At 38.7% G+C, this 18908-nt stretch overlaps 1 protein-coding gene across 1 annotated transcript in view; it reads left to right on the top strand.

The window, feature by feature from the left end:
* Nucleotides 1-18908, top strand: part of TNKS (tankyrase) — a 168463-nt gene that overhangs the window by 114093 nt on the left and 35462 nt on the right. Inside the window, exons 9-12 of the mRNA XM_045821219.1 lie at nt 2939-3060; nt 4333-4424; nt 4505-4583; nt 15231-15402. Coding sequence (XP_045677175.1) covers nt 2939-3060; nt 4333-4424; nt 4505-4583; nt 15231-15402 — 465 coding nt within the window. The remainder of the gene's footprint in view (nt 1-2938; nt 3061-4332; nt 4425-4504; nt 4584-15230; nt 15403-18908) is intronic.

The following is an 18908-nucleotide window of genomic DNA, read 5'->3' as shown; positions in this document are numbered from 1 at the left end:
GTATTTTCATCAGACCTATGCCTACAGTATTTTCATCACACACATTTTGTTTCTGCTCTTGTCTATTTTTTTAATTTGCTGTTTTTATGAAGCCAAATGAACAAGGTAGTTTGGGTTCTGCACATAATTGGAGCTAAAAACACTGTAGCTTTCAGTCTTGTTACAAACTGCATTTAGAAAGAGAAACTTTTAAGGCATTTTATAAATATTAAGTTTCCAGGGTAAGTTTCAGTAATTAGCAGTTTTGCCACTTTTTTTTAACTACTTTACTTACCTGAGGTTTTAAAAACAAACCTTTATGTAACCCTTGCATTTACAAGGACAGTTGCATAATTGATAGATTTTTTTTTTTCATTTTCTGGGTTATTTTTTTAATCTTGAGTATTTGTCAATGAAATATTTTAAATTTGGAAGTCAATTTGAGCAGAAATCTTTACTTTAACATTTTTTTAAAGAGCTAAGATAACAGAATATTTCTTGTTATTTGAGAAAATATTAATGCTATTTAATTCTATTATTGCTTCATAATTCCTTAATACTGCAGTCTTACTGTTTATGCTTTTCATAAGTTTGCCCATTTAGTTTCCTTCTGAGCCACCTTTCCTGAACTTAAAGGAGTAACTTCTCTAGACAAATGGATGAACAAAGCAAAACCGTACTTTTTACTTGAAATCAGCTTCGCAGTTGTCAGGATCCTGCTCCTTACGTGTGACGGTTTATAATTCTCTCACTTTATCCCTAATTTTGTCTTGATACACAATTTTCTTGCTTGAAAATACTGGTTTGCTTTCATTTGACCTGGATTTGGGGTTTCTGAAGTTTCAAAGTCCTGTATTTTGAGGAATTTAGCAGTGCTAATGTACCACTAAACAAGAGATTATAAGAAAAAAATTCTTTGCATGAACCTACCATGACTACTATTTTATAAATATTCATCATTCATGCAACAAATGCTTACCGAGTAGCTAATGCACTGTGTGGGCAATAGGACTGCCGTAGCAGATAAGACATGTGATATGCCCCGTGACACAGGCTGAATGTAAGTGTGGTGGACTTCATAGGAAGGTTTATCAGAGAATCTGAACTGAGACCTTGAATGATGAGCAGTAGTTAATAAGACACATGTGCCAGTGTGTCTGTGTCTTTTTTTAAATTGAAGTATAGTTGGCATGCAGTAATATATTAGTTTCAGGCGAATAACACTCACATACATACCTTATGATGTGATCACCAGAGTAAGTCTAGTAATCATCTATCATCATACAAAGTTATTATAATATTGTTAATATTTTCCCTGTGCTGTACCTTCCATCCTATGACTTATTTATTTTATAACTGGAAGTTTGTACCTCTGTATTTCCTTTACCGTTTTCATCCGTCTTCCCACCCACTTACTTCCCCTCTGGCAAACATCGGTTTTTCTCTGTGTTTGTGAGTGTGTTTCTGTTTTGTTTTGACCACATCTTTATCCATTGGTCTGTTGTTGGACTGACAGGTGGCTTTTATACTTTGGCTATTATAAGTAATGCTACAGTGAACATGGGGTGCATATGTTTTTTCAAATTAGTGTTTGTGTTTTCTTTGGATAAATACACAGAAGAGGAATTGCTGGGTTGTATGGTAGTTCTTTTTAGCTTTTTTGAGGAGCCTTCATGCTTTTCCAATAGTGGCTGCATCACTCAACAATCCCACCAATACTACGCAAGTTTCCTTTTTCTCCACATCCTTGCCATCACTTGTTGTTTGTTAGCTTTTTGACAATAGCTATTCCAACAGGTGAGAGGTTTTTATTTGCATTTCCCAGATGATTAATGGTGTTCAGCATCCTTTTATGTCTGTTGGCCATCTGTGTGTCTTTAGAGAACAGTTTTTAGCTTTTTATTAATAAATTGACATTTCAAAATAAAAACCAAATTTGTAAAATAGAAAATAAGACTACATGTTTTGAATAAATAAAAGTATTAGATTCTGCCCTGGCTGGTGTGGCTCAGAGGATTGAGAGCCAGCCTGCAAACTGAAAGGTTGCTGACTCCACTCTCAGCCAGGGCGAATGCCTGGGTTGCGGGCCAGGTCCCCAGTTGGGAGTGTGCGAGAAGCAACTTATTGATGCTTCTCTCCCTCTCTTTCACCCTCCCTTTTCCTGTCTCTAAAAATAAAATCTTTTTTTAAAAATGATTAAAAATTTTTTAAAGTATTGGATTCTTATTTATGCAATTTAGAAATCCCTTTTTAACAGTCTTTCTTGCTTTTATATAAAAATAAATAAAATATTAATTGTTCTTTGAAAATTTTTAAATTCTGGCACTTCCTCCATAATTCAGTTCCTTCTCTGTGAAGACATAATCATTGCATAATATTTTGGTGAATATTTTTCTAACTGTCTTTTTTTATATTATTACTTACGTTTAGTTGTGGTGGCAATAGTAGTAGTAATAGTACAAAAAAATTGGGTTAATTTATCCTTCCTCTTATGCTACTTGAATTTTCATTTAATAGTACATACTTCTATGTCAGTAAATATAGGTCTACCTTTTCTCTGTAAGAGACACAAAGTATTTTGGTAGATAAGTGTTTACAAGTTATTTAACTAGTTTCTATTTGGTGGACAGTTAGGGTGCTTGTTTTAAAAATCTATTTGGTGGACAGTTAGGGTGCTTGTTTTAAAACTTTTCTGGAGTGAGTATATTTGTATGTGTATGTCTGTGAACTCTTAACAGTACCAATCAGTCTTATTTCAGAACATACATAATTCATAATTTTTCCATTAACCTACATCCTCAATCTTTGCACCTTTATCACTGTATCATCATCAAGAGCAGCTGCTGCTCTTGCTAAAGTAGAGAATGTGTAAAGTTAATAATTTTCATAATTTATAATTATGCTAATGATTTTATAGGTTTTACATTTTTGTTAATGTCAACCATTATTGTATTAACAGATGAATTTAAAGGTCATTCTTTACTACAAGCAGCCAGAGAAGCAGACCTAGCCAAAGTTAAAAAAACACTTGCCTTGGAAATCATTAATTTCAAACAACCACAGTCTCATGAAACTGCATTGGTAAGATTTTATTGTTTACTGCTTCTGTGGGTTTTTAATAGTGATATGAGCACAAAATATGGTTTTATTTCAGAACCTTAAAATAACTGTGGTATCTGAAGTGACAGGGGTTTCCATTTTAATGTTGGTTGGATTAATTTTTAAATTTGGTTCAAGAGGCAATGGTTTTCAGGGTGAGAACAGACTTGCTCAACCTTGATTTGGGAATTATTTTTACATTTGTTTTTACCCAACCATATCACAGCAAATCCACCCTTGTGGCCAGTGCTTTCATAGATACAAGATGTGATTTTTCTCTATGGAATCTTCTTTTTCTTGTGGTTGCTAGACAAATACATATTTGTTTTCTACAGAAGATTATGGTGTTTTCAGAGATACTTGCATTATCCTTTTGAGTAACCACATTCTAAGAATTAGTACATACATCATAAAAAATGGTAAGATTGTGACAGTTTTTTTCCAGACCATACCAGTTGTCTTTAAAGTTATTCATGTTTTCCCTTCTAAGGTACTTCTCGAAAAATTGGTTTATGTTCCTTGGGACTGGCCAGGTTAACATTCAGGTGCAGGGCTGGTTAGAGTGCTCCCGCATTCAGAATCCAAACCCCGGTGACACCTCTGTCGTAGACCTCCAGACATTCTTCAGTTAACGTTCTCTCGGGCCTGGCCCAGAACTAGTCCAGCTGCCATCAGTACACATGGTTCACTTTATTTATTGTGAATAGTTTTTTATTTTTTAAGTTTTCACATGAACATTAATATAAAATGGATTTGAATATAAACGTTGTATAAATCTAGGATAAAGCAAACTTTCTGAGAGTGCTTCTCCCTCTAAACTCTTGGGGGTCTCTTACCTCCTCGCCTGTCCCTGGGCACAAGGGCTCATTCCCGGCAGTGCGGGCAGAGCCTCTGCGGAGGAGCCTGGAGAAGTGGTGCCTGTGGGGCTGGCAGCCTCCTGCAGGACTGGCACATTCAGTTAGCGGTCCCGTGGCTTCGGAGACAGTATTCCGATGCCCGCAAGTAAACATAGACTGGATAACTATGTATTGGCTAAAGGAAAAGGAAAAAGTCTTTCTTAGTACTTAACTAAGAGCATAATTTCACCTTTCTTTCAAAACTTATGTTTTATAATTCCAGGGTACTTAGGAGGAATTTTGATCATCTTGATAATGTAAAATATATATTTTGAATAGTCAGCGTGTGCTCCTTAATTCAGAAATCTACTTTTAAATAGAAGCTTATTTTACTAACTTACTTTTATTTACTTTACAGCACTGTGCTGTGGCCTCCTTGCATCCCAAGCGAAAACAAGTGACAGAATTGTTGCTTAGAAAAGGAGCAAATGTTAACGAGAAAAATAAAGAGTAAGTGCCGTTGCAGTTGTCCGGTTCTTAAAGGGGAAGTGCACTGGGCGTTAGTAAACTGCCTCCTCTGCTCTCCACAGCTTCATGACCCCGCTGCACGTTGCCGCCGAGAGAGCCCACAACGACGTCATGGAGGTTCTGCACAAGCACGGAGCAAAGGTGAGGCGTACCCTGCACACAGAGTGCCACCCTTGGCATTGCGTGGCCAGCTGCTCTTACGGCTGTTAATTTCTTCCAGAAAATCAGAGAGAAAACAATTTTATAAAGGACTGTTTGTGCGTATTTGAATTCATTGATTCTCCTTTAAAGCTGATATAAATCTTATATCTAGTAAAAAGATTTACCTGTGTTTCATTGTAATTTACTATCGCTCTTCTACAAGGCAATAAAATGTAACTACAGTCTTAGCATTTGAAATACATTTCAACTTTGCATTATTTTATTTTAATACTGGAATTGATATTTTTTATAGTCAACACCAGTGATGGTTTATCAGAAAATAATTTAGGTAAATAGTAGTCAAAATATCACTATTTATTTTAATGAACATCTTTATTTCTTCAAACTGATAATGATAATTTTTTCCAATAACCTCAATACTAGAGAGTATTTAAGAGTTTTAATTTGTTAAAATAGTAATCTTTATTTAAGGATAAAAGAATTAAGATCTGTTAATGGTTGCTGTGCAGATTTATGCTGGCAGCCTCCTTAGGTCCACGTGTCAGCCTGTCTGGGCCACGTCCCAGGCCCAGGCGTTTCCTGAGGAAGTGTGGGAGTCTGACTAGGGAGGGGTTGGCGGTGAAAGACTCCCTCACCTGTTCACTTTCAGCACCTTGTGGCGTATTGCACTTTACATGTGCCCCACTCAGGAGATGGATGGATGTTACCCCAGCCAGTGGGATAGAACCCTTATCAACACCATTGTTGATGATAAGAGGGAATGACCGTGGCAGTGTGACAGCACACAGAGGTTGTCTGGCTAGTTCATAAATTAAATTTTCACGAATTGTCATACTTAGTGTTGTGCTTTTTTAATAAAAATAAGAGAGTTCAAAATTTGCTGATAGTTCTTTGACAACAAATGACTATTACTTGTATATACGTACTTTTTTAAAAAGCAAAACATAATCAGACCCTTAAAGGTAAAAGTTACATATTTTAGAATGAATAAGAAAGTAACTGAGTTTTAAAAGGAACTTTTAAAAATGAAGAGGATATTTTGAAAATAGATTTTTAGAAAATGTCCATTATCTTTTTAAATTTGTTTTGCCCCCAAAATGGTATGAATGTGTCACCCAGTTCTCTTATCTATATAATTAAAAACCTTGAAATCCAATTTCTAAACTGTTTTAAAAGACTTTCTTAATTTGTGTTTAGATGGTTTTTGAATCTATTAAAGACGCTTTAATGCAGCATCTCCTTATAAGTTCATAAGAACATCAAGAAAGATGCAATCTTAGTAGCAAAATGTCAGTTCAAGCTTTAGTGTAGTTAGTTAAATTACATGAAAAACGAGCTGTGCAATTTAGAAGGCATTGCCTCCAAGGCACTTTCTCCAGCGGCTCTGCATGTCTGTGGGGAGCCCCGTCAGCCTTTGGGACCAGCCCTTGGAGGAGCGCTGAGTCAGGCCCGCGCATCTCTGTCACAACTTTTAAAGGATTTTTCTTTTCATTGAGCCAAAAGGTATTTTGTACCATTGGTAATTGAAATATTTTTAAAATATATTTTATTGATTATGCTATTATAGTTGTCCCATTTTCCCCCTTCACTCCCCTCCACCCTGCCCATCCCCTCCCACCCACATTCCCCCCCTTTAGTTCATGTCCATGTGTCATAAGCTCTTTAGCTTCTACATTTCCCATACTATTCTTGCCCTCCTCCTGTCTATTTTCTACCTACCATCTATGCTACTTATTCTCTGTACCTTTTCCCCCTCTCTCCTCCTCCCATTGCCCTGTTGCTAACCCTCCATGTGATCTCCATTTCTGTGGTTCTGTTCCTGTTCTATTTTTTTGCTTAGTTTGCTTTTGTTTGATGTCTTTTTTTACTGTTCATAGTTTTTATCTTCTTTTTCTTAGATAAGTCCCTTTAACATTTCATATAATAAGGGTTTGGTGTTGATGAACTCCTTTAACTTGGCCTTATCTGAGAAGCACTTTATCTCCCCTTCCGTTCTAAATTAAAGCTTTGCTGGATAGAGCAATCTTGGATGTAGGTCCTTGCCTTTCATGACTTGGAATACTTCTTTCCAGCCTCTTCTTGCCTGTAAGGTCTCTTTTGAGAAATCAGCTGACAGTCTGATGGGAACTCCTTTGTAGGTAACTGCTGCTTCTAGAATTCTCTCCTTCATTTTTACCTTGGGTAATATAATTATGACATGCCTTGGCGTGTTCCTCCTTGGGTCCAACCTCTTTGGGACTCTGAGCTTCCTAGACTTCCTGGAAGTCTATTTCCCTTGCCAGATTGGGGAAGTTCTCCTTTATTATTTGTTCAAATAACTTTTCCACTTGCTTTTCCTCTTCCCCTTCTGGTACCCCTATAATTCGGATGTTGGAACATTTAAAGATGTCCTGGAAGTCCCTAAGCCTCCCCTCATTTTTTTGAATTCTTGTTTCTTCATTCTTTTCTGTTTGGTTGTTCCTTTCTTCCTTCTGGTCCCTTCCATTGATTTGAAACCCAGTTTCCTTCCCATCACTATTGGTTCCCTGTGCATTTTCCTTCATTTCTCTTATCGTAGCCTGCATTTGTTCATCTAATTTATGACCAAAGTCAACCAATTCTGTGAGCATCCTGATCACCAGTGCTTTAAACTGTGCATCTGATAGGTTGGCTATCTTTTGGTCACTCAAAAAAACTGGCTCTGGGGCTTTTAACTCTGTTTGAGCCATCTTTTTTATTTTATTTTATTTTTTTCCTTTGGTCTGGTCGTGCCTGTTATGTATGAGGGGCGGAGCCTTAGGTGTTCACCAGGGCGGGGCACCTCAGTCGCTGGGTTGTGACGTTGTATATGGGGGCAGAGTCTGAGAGGGAACTGTGGCGCCCGCTCCACTCTCATCAGGACTTCAGTCCCCTTTGCTGCTTCCCACAAGCAAATTGGGCCCCTCTGGTGCTGGCTCCCGGGCGGGTGGGCTTGTGCACTCTCTCGGACTCTGTGGGTCTCTCCAAGGAGCCTCCTGTGAGGCTGAGAGAATCTCCCGGCCTCAGCCCCCACAGGTGTTTTCAGTCGGTGCCTTTAGGCTTTGTTTCCTGGCACTGGGTCCCTGGGTTGCGAGGTCTGTGTTGCTGCCCGTTTTCGCTTAGTTTGTCTGCGCGCGAACGTGTGGCTGCAGACAGCCACACTGCGCCCCTCACTGGGTCTACTAGTTGCCTCCCACGCCCAGGGTCTGCCACCGGTCCGCCAGCTGCCGTCTGCACCCTGCATGCCCGCGTCTGCCAGCCACCGCTTTTTCCTGCCGGTATCCCTCCACCCCTCTCCGTAGGCCTCCAACTCCGCCCCTCCTTACCAGTCTGGATGTATGGTAGTCATACTTCCATTGGGTTCATTTCTCTCTTTTGTGGTTGTTTTTTGTTTGTAAATTTTTGTTGTCCTTAGTTTTGGTTGCTCGAGGAGGCACAGTGAGACTACCTATGCCTCCATCTTGGCCGGAAGTCCGGTAATTGAAATATTTTTAAAATTTGAATTGTTTCATCTCTTTCCTGCCCTTGGTAGTTACTCTTTTGTACAAGTATTATACATATTTATTATGTATTAGTAGAACACTGCTTTGTTGTAATTTACAAATGAGCGCATGTATGTTGTGTGTTCTTAAAACATTTTTTATTCATGAAGTACATGATCGATCCAAACATGTGGCAATCCTTGCTTTAAAAGGACAGTTTTTAATTAAAAAATCAAGATCATCTGAAATGAAAGGGAACAGAGATTTACAGATTTATTACCTGTTTTGAGGGTACCATACTGCATTGTTACATAAATAAGGTCTTGTTGCTTTTAAGCAGACAATATTAAGCTAAGTGGGCTTTCTGCTACACTTCAGAGCATCACATTTACCATTGACCTATTTTTCAAAATACATTATAGCACCTTGGCTGGTGTGGCTCAGTAGATTGAGCGTAAGCCTACAAACCAAAAGGTCGCTGGTTCAGTTCCTGGCCAGGCCCATGCCTGGGTTGCAGGCCAGGTCCCCAGTTGGTGGCAGGCAAGAGGCAGCTGGTCGATGTTTCTTTCCCACATCGATGTTCTCTCCCCTTTCTAAAAATAAAATCTTTAAAAGTAATATTTTAAAAATGTAAAACCTTATGGTATTTATAATGTTCTTAAAAACCCATGAATAAGGCTCTTCATTTTGGGAAAATATTTGCTGTCTCCCATGAGTCATTTTATGTCATGAAGGTTCAGTGAAAAATAGCATCATTTTATAACCTGTCCTAGTCAGCGTTACTCGAGCGCTGTGGTTCTCAGTCTTTGGCCGCCCTTCATGTTCACAGTGCCTTCTCATCAATAACGTCAGAATCCATCAGTGGGGCATGTGTACTTTGAAACACCTTGCCAGTGATACAGAATGACTTTTGCACTAGCATATTCTCCCTAGTTTTCCACTACAGTTAAACTCAATCCCCAATACCTGTTATTAGGTAATTCAGAATACCTGTTATTAGGTACATTAAAATGGGAGGGGGGAGTCCTATTTACTGGGGCTGTGAACCAATGGATACCAGTTGCCATCGTCCAGTGACTCCTTCCCTGGTTCCAAAACAGGCTGCTGTCCCTTGGGGTTGGTTTACGTGGTGACTAATGCATTAGTAAAAACCCAACTTAGCTACTGTGGGCCCTGACGTGTGCTTGCTTAGTGTTCTTTCTGGGGAACTTATGGTTTCAGTTTGATTTTCAGGCACCTTGTGGTTTCCCATCTGATTCTAAAAACACCTCCAAAACAAGCAGCACCAGCCTTGAGTGAAGATTCCCCCCGTCTTGCAGTACGTCCACCGTCGTGCCGCCCTCTCTACAGGACAAGTCCTCCAGCCAAGGCCCTTGAATCAGGAAGGGCAGGGAATCTGGCAGGGAGAGTTACTACCAGTAATTAATGTCTGTCTTAGAAAGAACTCAGTGACAATGATATAAGCCAAAGCATTCTTTTGCATGTTAGACTAAACATATTTTATGTATTAATATTAGACAGGCACACTTCTCAGCTTAGAATCCTCCACTTTCTAGTTTTATGACTTTGGACCTAATTCCCTGAACCTTGTTTGAGCTCACAGGTAATACTCTCATTACTAGTATGAGCATTATATTTTTTCCCTAGTTATTTTTTCAAACTTATATACTATGTATTTCCCTTAATTATCGGACTTTTTATATAAAACATATATGTGTGTATATATATAATCCCTTTATAATTTCTTAATTCACTGACTCAACAAATACTGAGATGCAAAATGATCAAGACTATGTGCTGGTTACTGAGGGAGATGACAGTTTGGAGTTAATGCAGTTACCAAACTTGAAGCCAACCCTAAACCAGTTCAATGGCATTAGTAACGAAGAAGGAAGGAAAAGATGAAAGCCACTTATGAAGGACTAATTACATTACTTGGAAATGAATTGGCATTTGAATGGTCTTAGAAAATGAAGTAAAACTGCTAGAGAGAAGTACTGGTTTCCTGTGCCACAGCGGTGATTTTGTACTTGAAATTAATACACTAGAGCAGTGATTTTCAACCTTTTCCATCTCATGGCATACACAAACTAATGACTAAAATTCTGGGACCCACCAAAAAATGTAGTCTTTGCCGATCTGACAATAAAACTAGGTATAATTTTGATTCCTTCACACTGGAAGTTGTGTTGGCTCTTGTCATTCTTTTATTTGACGGTCTAAGGGAAAAGAGGTTGGTGCCCCAAGGTCTGGTATGGCATGTTTTAAAAATTCTTGTGGCACACCAGGGTGCTATGGCACATCAATTGAAAATTGCTGTGATAGAAGAACATTTAGATAAACCTAACAGTTGGAAATAAATCACTGTCATGTAAATAAAAGAGAGTTTAGGATCAGAAATATCTGTTGGGCAGCCAGCAACAGAGTGACCATCATTCCCATCCAGTGTGGGAATGAGCAGGGCTCCTGTGGAAGGACGATGGAGAGGCGACATGGGAGGCAGGTGGAAGCTTTGAGGGTGGCCCATGTTGTAGAGCAGCAGAAGAGGGGACAGAAGGGCCCGTCGCAGTGTTGACTGAGTGTAATGTGAGGAAGAAGGAAGAACAGGTGATCACTCAGTGCTACAGAGAGGAATCGGGGTAGACAATGGCATTGAATTTGGCAATTCTCACGTGAGGGCTTTGGTAGCTTTGGAAGGTGGCATTCCAAAGTAGAAGTACACAATTGAATTAAGGTCTTAGCAATAAACAGCACACTCAAAACAGGTAATTTGAGGACAGTTTAATAAAGAAATTATATACAAAGGTGTGGGCAAGTTTAAAGAAATCAAGAAGGAATGAGGTAGTACTAGTAGCAAGTGGGGAGATGGTGTCATCCCTAGGCCTAAAGGGGCAAGGGAAGGACAAGGTCACTGGGACCAGAAAGAGGAATAGCCATGTGGAAGAGGCCACCTGACTGCACCTGCAGTATGTGACAGAGGTATTCAACCCTACTCCTGCCATTGTTCCCGTTGGCCAAATACAACAAGAAGTTCAAGACCACAAGAGCCCATTGATGTGATCCATGCAAGTGATTTTCCTAAGACACAGAGCAGGGTAGAGACTGGATTTGGACTCGGAGGGGTAAGCAGGCAATATTTAGCAAAAAGATAGAAAACAAATAATAAAATGGGGATATTAACCAACTTATGTGAGAAATCCACTTTTATCAGAGTAAACTTCTATATGTTAAAAAAAATTAATAATTTTCTTTACAAATGCCCTGCTTTGCAAGATGACTCTAAGCCTAAACAGGAGTGAGATAGAAATTTTATCTTTTATATATCAGTTTTTTCTTTATTATTGCTAGTCTACCCTGGCATTCTGCATTCTATTGCTCCTGGTTTGTCTGCTCTTATTATTAAGTAGAACTTGAGCCCCAATTGCAAATGGTATTATTAATACCTAAAAACAAAAGGTTTCATTCAGAGGTACTTTTTTCCATACATAAAAGCACTACTATTTTGTCATTAGTGAGCGTCTGTTAAATGTGTAGAAGATAACAAAATTTCTTTTGACTTTTCATGTCTTAGGTTGACAGACTCATTTACATTGTATGTAAGGAGAAATTGTGTCAATAGTAATTGGCATTAAATGAGCTTATTTTTCCCACTGAGAATTGATCAAGAGTCTTTGTTTACATGTTAGCTCATTATAAGGGTTTTATTAATTCTATTCTATAAGTGGCTTGATAAGCAGATTCCATTAGCCCATAGGTGTTAAAAGTGCTTTTACAGCTATAGTTCCAGTGTATCTTTTATAGTTCAGATAATATCTGAGGTTTGATTGTATCAAAATACACCAAAGAGGCTAGTGTCTCAGAGACATACTAGTTACCAGTTACAGAGCAAGTAAATTTAGATTAAGCACAAATGGAAATCTATTCTGTACTTATGTAAATGTATGCTTATTCCTTTTTTGAGATAATCCTGTGGTCATCCCGTAGAAATAATCTGTAGGAATTGTAGCTAAGAGTCCCAGAAGACTAGAACAGGGAATCTGGGAACCCTTGGGTACCTTGGCTGCCATTCTCTCCCTTCGTGTCTCTTTCTGAGGTCGCGTGAGTTTCTCTTTTCTATCAGTCTTTGTTCATCTGCTTCATCTTTTGTTTTAATAGACTATATTTTCCTGTTTTACTTTCATACGGTCTAAATATGGCCTTTGCAGCCCCTACCTTATGCCTTTGACTTAGAACTATACCCCCTGCAGCTACCACCGCCCCCGAGTCTTGGGGACAAGGAGAGGAGAACGTGAGTGAGGCATCAGCGTGCTCAGCACGGCTGTTGGGTTGGCGTCCTCCAGTCTGACCGGCTGCGCTCGGGGAGTTCTTTCTCAGGCACTTAGGGCATGGGAGAGGGGAAGCACCCCTTTACTAAAGCGAAGAAATTACCTATTACTATAATATTCATATATACCTCCTTTTGGAGAGCTTGATTGTTTTTTTTTAAATTCCACATGAATTTTGAAGGTTCACAAATAATACACTTAGGTTCGGCTAAAGAGAATTTGTTAGTCAGAAGTTATGATTAGTCTCCTAGGTACAGAAGAAGAATGAAAATCTGAAATGATACATTAGAGCAAGATCTGGGTAGTCTCAGTGGAGAGTTGTGACTTTGTCCTCAGAGACCTGGAGAGCCAGTGGAAGTGTTTGAATGGGTAGGCTGCATGAACAGAACCCTGCTTCAGGAAGGTAGATACTCCCTATGAGGCTCCTTTCTCATAGAAAACCCATTGCAGACATAGAGGCTCAAGGTGCGTGTATAATAGCTGGCATAATCATTGGCAATAGTCAATAAAAGTCACTTTTTAAGGTTTTGGTAAAGAGGGATGAGGTCATGTTTTTTACCTTCAAGCTAAAAAGGCTGTAAAATGCCTGCCACCTGTTCTCTAAGTTCTAGTATCAAGACACAAAATCGACAGGTTTATGTAGACATTTACTTACATAGCCATTTAAAATATAATCATTAAAGAAGGTGAACCCGCTGTTTTCTATATTGTGCCTCAGGTTCACCACACGTATTTATAGAGAGAAGCTCTTCTTACACATAGTGTTTTTAATGTTTAAAAACACTGTCTATACTTGACTCGCTGTTCAGCTGGTCTGCTCAGACACTGGAGGGAAAACTGGCTGGTGTTAGATTTACCAAGAAACTGTACGTCTGCCTCTCCCATTGCATTGCTAAGGTGTGTTCAAGGATAATTTTGACCAAAGGCATATTTTACCTTTTACAGTGACTTTAGAAACTAACCTTCATAGAGTGGGGCTTCAGTATAACCTAATAAAGCTTGGGGTATGGCAGCCCTATTAGACTGTGATAAAAAAAATGCATATATATAGTAGAAAGCAAGGTAGTGTAAAAGTAAATTATAAGTAGTCTTAAATGACATGTGGAGGGATGCATTCAAGTTTAAATGAAGGCATTGAATAGTCACTAAGCTGAGGAATAACTTGGTAAGTCCTGTATTGCAGAGTAATAATTCTCAAGTAATTCTCAAACCATGTTCCTATGATTTAACAAGCTGCATTGAGGATTTTCATCACAATGATTGAAGAATTTAGTAGGTTTCTTACCCAATTTCCAGAAAAATGTTAATAATTAGAATATTCTCAAATTTACGTTTTCCTTTGAGGTGAAGAAATAATAAGGAAAGCCCTGGCTGGGTACAGAAAGGTTGCGGGTTTGATCCCTGGTCAGGGTGAGGACAGGAGGCAACCCACTGAGGTTTCTCTCTCCCTCCTTCCTTCTCTCTCTATCTCCCCCACCCCCTTCCTTTCTCTCTAGAATCAGCAAGCATATCCTCTGGCGAGGATTTTTTTTTTAAAAAAACAGGTTTTAAAAAATATATATTCATAGAACAGTTCAGGCAGCTTGTGTTTTCCATCGGCACATGCTAACAGCTGCACATTGATGCTGTCTGTGTATGAAACGGTCATTTTTCTGTCAGCATTCCAAAGCGAATTCTGTGAAACCCCATTACGAATTTAGATGACCCCTCGCCTAAACAAGTGTGACAGCCCTCACTTGTATCAATCAATAATAGACTGGAGACAGGGAGATCAATTTTTTAAAATCCTTTTTTTCTTTCTTGTGCATTTGGTGGGTGTGCACAAATGCTCTGAGTAACCAACAAGCGTGTACTTGAGAATTTACTGTGCTCCCTTAAGAGGAGCTTCATAGAGGACCCAGGAAACATAATGCAGTCCATATTGTCAATAATCTTAGTTTTACTTGGTAGACAAAAACTTTTGTAGTGTTATAATTTATAACAGCACTGAATTGACATGGGTGCTCAGAAAGGAAGTAATTATCAAGGCTTCAGGGAATCAAGAAGGGCTTCGTAGAGGAGGAGGGGGAGCTTGGACTGGACCTCAGGTGCAGGAAGGCGAAAGGAGGGCCTCTCCGAAGCAGCAGCGTGTACGGTGCCCCTGGACGTGGGTTGGGCCGCAGCGGAGGGGTTTGTGGGACACTCTGGGACACGGGTTGTCCACCAGCGTGATCCAGAAGTTTCATGTCGTCTCAGTTTTAAAACTAGCTAGATTATTACTATTCTTAATACCCTTCAAACTCTTAAAAATGGAACACTTAATACTTAAATCTTTTTTATTTCTGGCTTAAATGTGTTTGTGATTCAGTTAGGGCATTTTATTATAATTTATTTAATAAAAAAAATGTACTGCTCTGACTGTTTTGTTTTGTTTTTTAACATACTATGTTGTTTTGATATTCTGAGAACAGGTGTGATAAAACCCTTTCATTCAGAAGTATTTAATGTACATTTTTAATGTGATAGGCAGTGGATGTCGGACAAAGTCCCAGCCCTCATTCCGGTTGTCCAGGGGAATGGCTGGGCGTAGAGGATGGACAGAAAGATGGTCATTTAGGGACAGGGATAGGTATGTAGTAATTTTCAGTAAGGTGGTCAGAGAAGGGTAACATAAGGAGATGATACGTCATGAGAACCAGTGACTAAAGTTAATAATGAATTATCCTTGGCATTTTTCAAAAAGCTTTGATTATTTCTTTTTCTCATTTGAATTTATTTACTTGAGTATAAAAGAAAACAAAAACAGACGCTCAATCTCATGTGCCCACCCCATGATTTTTCAGATGAACGCACTGGACACTCTCGGTCAGACTGCTTTGCACAGAGCTGCCCTCGCCGGCCACCTGCAGACCTGCCGCCTCCTGCTGAGCTACGGCTCTGACCCGTCCATCATCTCCCTGCAAGGCTTCACAGCGGCGCAGATGGGGAATGAAGCGGTGCAGCAGATTCTGAGTGGTGAGTCGGAGCAGCGGACGTCCACCTCTCCCTCTCCCTCTTCCACGTCCGCTGCTAAACACGGGCAGACTGTGTGCCCCCTGTTTTACCAGTGCCTCTTTGGAATGTTTGTTTGTTTAAATATTTTTTCCTGCCTTTCCTTGAGTAAAGTTTAGCCTGGAGCCCTGTCAGCCTTTTTTTGCTGAGGTGAGATAGGCATCAGAGGAAGGAAGCAAATACTCTTTAATCTCTTTAATTTTTTTAGTTTTAATTTAAAAACCTGACTTGGGTGTTATGGTCAAAAGTTAGTTAAAGCTCATATAAACAGTGTGGAATTGTGGTAGTTCTATCAATAGAGAAAATTAAAGGTCGTTTATATGGTAATGATCTTTAATTAATTGTTCTTACATGTGTCATATTCTGACCTTGTGTTTTGTGATTCTTAACTTTGTTGCACTTTTATGAAATTATCTTTTCCTGGTTTAAGTATAATTATAAAATCTGGATGAGTGTGAACAGTGCCTACCTAGTACAGTATTGATACTTTAAGTACTTAGTTTATTGAGGAAGATTATAAAACTGATACAAAAATAGATACCAGTTTCCAAAGCACCAGAATTAGACAAAACAACGTAATCTATCTACTGAAAAATGATGGACTTGATACAGAAGACATTTCATACAATTGGCTTCTCATTTCTTTAATTTTGTCTGTGGGGTGTATCTGCTGCAGGGCGACGTAACAACCAGAAGAGTAAAATGAGGAAGCAACAGACGAGGAATCCGAAGTCCTGGTTCTTGTTCCTCCCTATAGGCCGAGGCCCCCTTTTTATCATGAATATTTTCTAACGTGCCCTTTACTATCCAGAAGTGAATTCATAAATAATACGGTCATGGTCTGAGTACACAGACACCTTTCAAAAAGCTGTATTAAATGCCATAACTGTAATATAAAGAGAAGGGGATGGTAAGCTATAATAAAATAACATAATTATAATATTATAATAGTAATGGCTTAGGCAAGACTACACTAGAAGACAAAAAGTAACCCCACAGACTTGCGAAGGGCCCCTGCAAAGTGCAGCCCAGTTGAGACTCGCTGCTGTGCGCGGAGACGGGGCCCTTCCCGGGCTTGCGGAGACCAGGCTGTGTGTTCCTGGGACGGAGGGGGGGCTCGCCAGTGCACAAGAGTGACTGGGCCACGTTGGGGAAGCTATCGATAAGGAGTTATCTTCCTCATTCCGGTTCATTCTTAGACAGTGAGCATTCTCCTTCAGTCTTGACGGTGATTTTTAGACACCTGATGTAAGACCTGTCTAGGTCATCGTTACTATCAAGACAAACAAGATCTGTCTAAAGGAATAAAATTTCCTGTTACAGAATTTCAAGATCGAACTGTGAAAAGGAGAGCTTCAATTACCTTGTTTCTGCTTAGCATTAAAACATTCACTTAATCCTTCTTTGACTAGAAAATATTTCTGCCTTCTCAGTAAATTCTGATTTCTAAAAGGTGTGATTTTTGTTAAAACATTCTAGATTTTTCTTAAACTTTTTACTAAGAACCATGTGGTACTGATTTTAAGTATCTTTAGGTTGTAACCATAAATCAGGCAAATATAACTATCATATCAAAATTTCTAACAATACGTAACTTTTAAAGATAACTTCCAAAATGAGGAGGAAAGAGTTGAATAAATTAAGCAGGTTAGATCTAGCAGTGCATTTATTTATTTATGATCCTTCCTCAAGGATACGCTCATTGATTTGAGAGAGAAGGAGAAATTGTGAGAGGGAAACATCCATGTGAGAGAGAAATATTGATTGGTTGCCTCTCACACTCACCCCAACCAGGGATTGAACCCACAACCTAGATGTGTGCCCCAATGGGAATCAAATTCTCACCCCTTCGGTTTACGGAACAACGCTCCAGCCAGCTGAGCCACAGCAGCCAGGGCAGATCCATGTACAAATGCTTTTAAAGTGTCTTCTGAGTGAATGCTGTCAGGATATATGACTCCGGGTAAAAGATTAAATACTGGATCACAAGTGAAATATGTTTGATAATTCTTCTTTTAAAAATTGATTTGTGAGATAAATCATTATTCAAGATAGGTTATTAAGTGCTTAATTTAGTACGTGCTGGAACTATTTAGTTTAATTCTTCGTTTTCTTTATTGATCTGGAAAATAATACAATTATGTTGTGAAGTCTTGTCCTTAGAAAGGTTTTTAAAAGTGGGAATTGTTTCTTGTTTGGAAGAGACAATATATAATTTTTGGACTAATATTGTACAAGAAACATGTATGTCTAGTCTGTGGACCATGAACTAGGTAAACTTCCCAAGTATACCTACATTAACTAATCAAATCTCAGGTTATATCTATAATGACTCCCTAAAGTTTGCACCAAGCATCAGTCATATAGAATGCATAGTAAGTTGTGACATTTTAAAGATTTGTTTAAATCCACCTGGTAATACCACGTGTAATATCTACTTTTAGAAACCTTCACTTTCAGTTCCCAATCTGTAGTTTTCAAAATTAATAAAGTTTTAATTATAAACTATAGGCAATATTTATGTTAAAATCAATGTTGCATGAACGAAGATAAGCAGTTTTTTAAATAAATGAGCATTTTAAAATTGTTTTACAAGATTTGACTTTTTTCTCTAGACCTGCTCTGTCCAGTGGGTAGCCACTAGCTAGCTGCATGTGGCCGAATTACATAAAATGTTAAACTCTGTTTATCAGTTGTATCAGCCCCATTTAGGGACTCAGTAGCCACACGTGGCAGGTGGCTGCTGCATGAGCACAGCTAAAGAACAGTTCTCGCATCACAGACAGTTCCTGAGCAGATCTTGACCCAAATTCTGGTTGTATATTCCAGTATGGTTATTGCATTGCTGTTGCCTAATCCTTTATGAAGATAAGGATTTGGGGACTTAGGATAGCTGAGTTAAAATCGAAATCCCAGTTTACATTTGCACCTTCAAGTAAGCCACTGAGACCTTTTGCCAGTCCTGTGGTCTCAACACTAACTAAACAGGTCTGCAGGAGATATTTTTAAAAATAGCCAACTGCCTTTTAAACTTTGAAACTCTCAGGGTTTTTGTTTATTTGATTTTTAATTCTGGTGAGACAGAGTAGAATTGGAGAAAAAATTAGAAATCCATCCCCACCCTTTGACGCTAGGTGAAGTATTTGTTTTCATACCATGCAAAAGCCAGTATGCTGATAAAGGATTATACTGATACAGAATTTTGCATATCAGCTAATCTTCTTTTGCCTGTATTTCCTTTTTAACTTTATTTTTATATCCTTTTTTAAAAACTGTGCATCTCTGTATACAAAGTTCCTGGGCTGTGTGTGTGTGTGTGGTGTATCTGTGGTTTCTAAAAATGAATCTGTTCCAACCCTGTTAGGATTTATAATGGATGCAAAGCTCTGTAACTTGTGTGGTAATTAATCAATAGCTTTAAATAACTTATTTACTCTACTCTTTCTTATATTTGCATAACAATTTTTGTT

This window comes from Phyllostomus hastatus, unplaced genomic scaffold (assembly GCF_019186645.2).
Source record: "Phyllostomus hastatus isolate PE091 unplaced genomic scaffold, TTU_PhHast_1.1 phas_scaffold_46, whole genome shotgun sequence".
NCBI lineage: Eukaryota > Metazoa > Chordata > Mammalia > Chiroptera > Phyllostomidae > Phyllostomus > Phyllostomus hastatus.
Note: the sequence above shows the minus strand (reverse complement) of the source record. Positions and strands in the feature narration are given on the sequence as shown.